Source organism: Trachurus trachurus, assembly GCF_905171665.1.
Source record: "Trachurus trachurus genome assembly, chromosome: 10".
NCBI lineage: Eukaryota > Metazoa > Chordata > Actinopteri > Carangiformes > Carangidae > Trachurus > Trachurus trachurus.
Genome location: NC_139894.1, coordinates 21,842,806 through 21,848,910, shown reverse-complemented (window position 1 = coordinate 21,848,910; position 6,105 = coordinate 21,842,806). Strand labels below are relative to the sequence as shown.

General features: G+C 41.5%; 1 protein-coding gene across 1 annotated transcript; it reads left to right on the top strand.

Moving 5' to 3' along the window:
• The first annotated feature begins 337 nt into the window (after positions 1 to 337).
• On the top strand, positions 338 to 5,878 carry uprt (uracil phosphoribosyltransferase (FUR1) homolog). Its single transcript, XM_083980173.1, has 7 exons — positions 338 to 616; positions 1,802 to 1,844; positions 1,932 to 2,001; positions 2,248 to 2,310; positions 3,221 to 3,382; positions 4,081 to 4,179; positions 5,504 to 5,878. The coding sequence occupies exons 1-7, from the start codon at positions 360 to 362 to the stop codon at positions 5,608 to 5,610; spliced, it is 801 nt and encodes a 266-aa protein (XP_083836299.1). The 5' UTR covers positions 338 to 359; the 3' UTR covers positions 5,611 to 5,878.
• The last annotated feature ends 227 nt before the right edge of the window (positions 5,879 to 6,105 follow it).

The window sequence follows — 6,105 nt, the reverse complement described above, 5'->3', positions numbered from 1 at the left end:
CCGACGCTGCCTGTCAGTGAGTGTGTGCCACAGCTAGCAGCGGCAGCTTCACGGGCCACCAGAGGACATATCGGCCCTTTAGTTTGATTTTAACACGACGTGACTGAGTCTCTGAAGGTTTGCGAAAGTGGTCCTGGTGGGGGCTGTCCACCCTGTCCCCGCGCGAGCCGGATAAGTCAATGTAAAAACAGGCGTCGAGGCTAAAGGAGGAGCACGTTGTCAGGCTGCTCGTCTTTGTCAGGCGGCGGCGGCTGAAGCACTAGTGCTGTAAGTAAGTGGGTCGAGAAACTGCATCTGCCCTTAGCACAGTTAATTAGAAAAAAAAGGGGGGAAACAACCTGCCCGATTTTATAGTCAGGATGCTGTGCCACGATCAGCACGTGAACGGTGTGGGTGGACAGGAGCACCAGATGAAGCAAGTGCGGTTTGCAAACAACAACAGCAACAACAATAGCAGCAGCAGCAGCAGCAGCAATGTCCCTGTAGTGCTGACCAGCCCTGAGCCAAGTGATGCAACCACCGAGCAGCCAGTCAGCCTGGATAACCTGGGCCCTCAGCTCAAACTGCTTCCTCTCAACGACCAGATCCGTGAATTACAGACTATAATCAGAGACAAGTGAGTCCCCCACTCCTACATCTCCACATGCAGACCACCACAACACGCAGGAGCAAATCTGGTGGCTGTTGTGCAACCTTTACATAGTGTTGTTGCGATTTTCAATATGTATTATCTCCAGTTCAGCCTCAAGAGAAACCCTTATGTGCTCATTAGAGCTAGACAGTTAGAAAAAAATCGAAAATCATCGCAATATGGCTGAGTGCAGTATTCTGGCTGCTGTATTTGAAGGTGAAATGTGTCACAACAAAGCAGAAATGAAACATTGTGTTGCCACAGAAGTGCCCCTGCCTGTAAATCATATTCTTCAAGTGTGAGGGGAAATGCTAGATGTAGAAGACCTGACAAAAAATCACATTTAAAAAATATAAATATATTGTCAAGTGCAAATTATATGCAAATGTTCATTCCTACTGATATCATGTCATTTGTTTTTGCGACAGCATCTCATTCTGTGAAAAGGCAACATTCAAGTTATAAATCCCATATAACTATCACAAATACAGAAATTACTCTTTTAGCCCAGGGTCTGATATCTCATCTGGTATTATTAACAACACTCACCTGAGATGAGCCATCAGCACCGATGTAGCTAAATGACAAAAAACAACAACATCCCTCAGTAATGATTGACATCAACCTCTTACGTCTCACTGTCTTGCCTGTGGGACTGATGACACAACACTCTTTGCATAATGTCCCCCCCCATTTTCTTAATTTCCATTTCCAGTTACAAAGTTTACAGCAGCTAAAAATATGTCCAGGTGAATTCTGGGGAAAATTTGTGAAAGACATGAGGAATCTTTCAGTGCTAAGCAATGATTTCTTTATCAACCATGGAATCAACCATTTGCCATGTTTCTTTATGATGTAATTTTCATTTCGAAATGAAAATTACATCATAAAGAAACATGGCAAATGGTTGTTTTTACATAATTTTATTCTGTGTGGACATTACTTACATTCAGTGAAGACCAGGAACAAGCTGATGAGAGATATGTGCACACTAAATAAAAATGGTGTACTTCATGTTACCTTACCCATTCATGTAAAGCGATGATCCCATTCAGTTACACAGTGCGGTAAAAATGTAAAACTAAAAGATAAGATCACAGTTTTGGAGCAGTGCCGCGTATCGACCAAAACCATCAATTGATCTAATCGAGTTAATATTTATCTTTTCAGGACAACAAGCAGAGGAGATTTTGTGTTTTGTGCTGACCGACTGGTAAGATCATGACTTAAATACAAAATATTTCAAAAGTGTTTGTGTACATTTTATAAACGATATAATACCTATTTTGTCCAACAACAGATCAGACTAGTGGTTGAAGAAGGCTTGAACCAGCTCCCCTACTCAGAGTGCACTGTGACCACACCAACGGGTGAGGACACCTCTCTTAACTACAAAGTCAGTGGTCTGGTTTAAATCTGATAGTCTGAGTTGCTCTGACATGTGCAATCCTCCTGGGCCAAGCACAACAGAGTCAACCATTTACAATAACATGAATCGCATAAATAGATCAATTCTTTACAATCTGACCTGCATCGTGGTTTATGACTGAGTGGACCGGTCCATAACTTTGTCTAGAAATTTGTGAATACACCGTCCTTTTTATTTCTTTCCGCAGGGTACAAGTATGAAGGTGTCAAGTTTGAAAGAGGAAACTGTGGAGTCAGCATTATGAGGAGTGGTAAGTTCTTCCACCAGTCAGGACAACAGGTCTTTTTCTTCTCCAAGGACACAAATTATGAGAGGATTTGTGCCAACTGTGCACTCGTGCTGCACACTGTTCTGTGCTCAGTCATCAGGACAGGCTATTGTGTGAACTTGATTATACACTTTTTATCAGCAGTTCTTTTCCCTCAGCGAAATTGATTGATCATATGAGCACTAAATAATATATCAGAAAAGAAATGTTACATGAGTTATGAGTCAGATGCAGTTCTGTACTGTGCCGAGCATGTTCTCTGCAGACACTACAGTCAGCGGGACTGACTCGCTCTCTCTCCTTCAGATTTAATTAGGCTGTTATCACAGTCTTATGAAAAAATGTAACATTCTTTTATGACAGTAATGCTAGGTCTGGAAATATGAAATGTAGGCCTGTTCGACACACAGTGCAGCTGAAGTACTGTATGTAAAGGCATATCCACAGTTTATATTGTAAGTTGAAATAGCTGCACCTTTTAATGTAAGTGACACAAGAGTTTATGCTCTGGATTTAATTTACTGAATAGATTTTTACGAGTGTTATTCATTAAATCTGCAGATGTTTCCACCTGTGTCTGTTTGTTTACCTGTCAGTAGGGTTACACAAAATCTTGGTGGAGTGAGGGAGCATGGGCCAGGGAAGAACCTAATGCATTTGCAGACAGATCAAGATAATTATACCAAGAATTTTAAATTTTTTCAGTGAAGTATATATTTTTATCACAACAACCAGTATGCCACAAACCATTAAAAACTGCAACAGTTTTGGTTTAGATATGACCGTCCATGTGCCCCACTACAAAGGGCATCATCGTACACACATTCAGGTGCTAGGTTTTTGGAGATGGACAACGTTTTGACTCAGTGGGGGTCTTTTTGTCTCACCACAGGTGAGGCCATGGAGCAGGGTCTCAGGGACTGCTGCCGCTCCATTCGCATCGGTAAGATCCTCATCCAGAGCGACGAGGAGACACAGAAAGCCAAGGTCTACTACGCCAAGTTCCCCCCAGACGTGTACAGAAGAAAAGTGCTGCTCATGTATCCCATCCTCAGTAAGTAACACAGGGCTGAGCATGGTTTATCCTGCTGATGGCTCCAGTTTACCATCTTCAGAAGCTCTTAAATGTCAAGAGATGTCCCCATTTGTGCAAATGTAAAAACAGTTCTATGTATTTATCCGTTTTGAGAAATCTCCCTTGAGTTGACCTTCACACCAAGTCTGCATTTCCACATCATACAGGCCCATTCACACTGTTCTGATAATTATAGCTCTCATGGTGAAAATTATACACTGCCTGGGAGATAGCCACCAAGCTGCTGAATAGCATAATGAGAGCCAACAAAAATAGTATCTTAATAGCTCTGGTTTCCCAGTGCCAAAAAGCAGCATTTTTCTGCTCTGTTTTTGAAAAAAATATGATGTCGACTAAGCCAGGTTGAAAGTATGTTTTATTATGTCAGAATGATGGAACATAGGGTTACATTGATGTATGTCAGCAGGGTCAGAAATTAAAGCCTGCCAAATGGCAAAACCTGTGGGCTGATCAATCAGCACAAAGATCAGTACCTTTTTCTAGTGCTATGCAAATAGATCAATTGTAATGCTTTTGATTTGAAAATGTTTTGCATTACCGGTAAATCACTGAATATGATTTACCGGTAACGCCCATGATGCGCAAAGTTTCCAGTTTTTATTTGTGTACAAGTAGTGAAAAATGTGAATTGAACCTTGGATTTTCTGTGTCTGCAGGTACAGGCAACACGGTGATTGAAGCGGTGAGGGTGCTGATAGAGCACGGAGTGCAGCCCAGACACATTATCCTCCTCAGCCTCTTCTCCACGCCTCACGGTAAACCACTGCAACTGCAGCTCATTACCAGTTTACTTCTGTTTACCCCCAGTCTCCTCTCCTCTTCTCTCTCTTTGCTGTATCACTGTCTTTATACAGTGTTCTGCTTGTAACCATTATGCTGTTGAATTGTGCTGAGGATCATCAGTTTGATCAATCAACAGTGGTTTTAAATTAATAAAAAGAGAGATTTTATTATTTAAAATGTATTTTTAAATATCAATTTTTCCATAAAAAGGTCTTTTTTTAAGGCTTTACATAAAGTATTAGAAATTATGGGGATTATTTTTGTGGACCTCAGGAGTTGTCTTCACTTCAGGCCAGATTTCCATGACACGTAATGTGGATATCTTTGGTTTGCCAGAGAAGGATTTCAAATGTAAGCCCTTGACCTTCCATTGACTGCTGTCACCAAGTGAAAAAAAATCCACTTTACCATGATATAGAAATCTGAAGGGCATGCTAGCACAACATTTTCTAAACCCTTTAATTCTCCTAAGAGGATGAAATCTGTTGATTTTAATAACCCCCTTGACTTTCCTGAAGGCAAACAAAATGTTTTAATACTTCCATTTCTCTAAAGCCTCCTGGTGGCCACTGCAGCGTTAACATGCTGAGAGGATAATGTTATGTAATGCCAAAGGAATAAGCACACCCTCCATTAGGTGTATTTACACTAACCCTCAAGTAAATATGAAGTTTGAGCTTGTTTTGTAAGACTCGGTTACGATTCAGTGCAGCTCAGGTGCTGCAGTGGCACCAGACCGGCACTAGCTCGTCGTCCTGCGTGCGTCGACCTCCGTCCGTCGTCACACGGTCGTGGCTTTGTCAGTTCATTTGTGTTTAGACGAGACAATAACTAAACGATAAATCAATCTTGAGGTGAAACATGTCCTTTCTCATTGTCAAGTTCCCTTGACTACTCAGCGGGGCTGCAGCCTCGTCTCCACGCGGCTCCCACTTTGGCGACTTCCCAGCATTCCTTGCTCCTTCCGCTCACGTCAGACTTAAGCGGACAGGTAGCCAGGCAACCAATCAAAACATTACACAATATGGCAGCCCCCCCTTCTCAAACCTACGAAAGTGACCGTAACACCTGTCAAGAGAAAAGTTGAAGGAGCGGTAAATAGGAATCATCACCTGAGGATGATTATTTCCATACTGTACCTCACTTCATGACAACCTGGCCATCAACAATATAATCTTGTCTTTTACTCATGCATCAATTTCAGCTACCACTTTTACCAACTTCTGGCGGAAGTGAAACATCAGACCACCTATAAAAGTCCACCCCTTACAGTAATACATTTTACTTTTCTTCTAGGAGCCAAATCTATAATCCAGGAGTTCCCAGATATCACCATCTTGACCACAGAGGTTCACCCAGTGGCTCCCACACATTTTGGACAGCGGTACTTCGGCACCGACTAAACAGAGAACAACGTGAGGAACATGATGGGTGATCTGTTTGGAGTCTATTTTGTCGTTTATTTAAATGCATTTCATGTTCTCCTTGTTGTGCCAAAAATACTGTAACATCATCTCCGTAGTTCCTAGAATTATACAAAATGATTTATCTGATTGTAGTAATGCTTTTTTTCTGTGAATACTCATGCTATGGAAAGAATGCATACAACCCATGTAAAGAGTTCAACATGGAGCATTTTATTTTGCATGTTACAACAACTGATGGATCAATAAAGAATTTATATTTGTTAACAGACAGAACAGCAAATGAAACTGTGTCAGTATGGTTGTAGGTGGTTTGGAGGCATTTAAAAAAGGGGAAGCGCCACGGCCACAATCACATACTCCAAAGATAGATCACAGGTATGTGCTCTCTAGCAATGCTGAACTCCTATTTCCTGTTTGCAAAATGGGTATAATTTGTCATCTTCTCATTTTTATAAATATCCTACGATTTGA

What these genes read in the sequence shown, in the direction of transcription:
- uprt (XM_083980173.1), top strand. Translation starts at nt 360, where the DNA reads ATGCTGTGCCACGATCAGCACGTGAACGGTGTGGGTGGACAGGAGCAC. An exon ending in CAGACTATAATCAGAGACAA is followed by an intron (nt 617 to 1,801) that starts GTGAGTCCCCCA and finishes TTATCTTTTCAG; the next exon opens with GACAACAAGCAGAGGAGATT. An exon ending in AGTCAGCATTATGAGGAGTG is followed by an intron (nt 2,311 to 3,220) that starts GTAAGTTCTTCC and finishes GTCTCACCACAG; the next exon opens with GTGAGGCCATGGAGCAGGGT.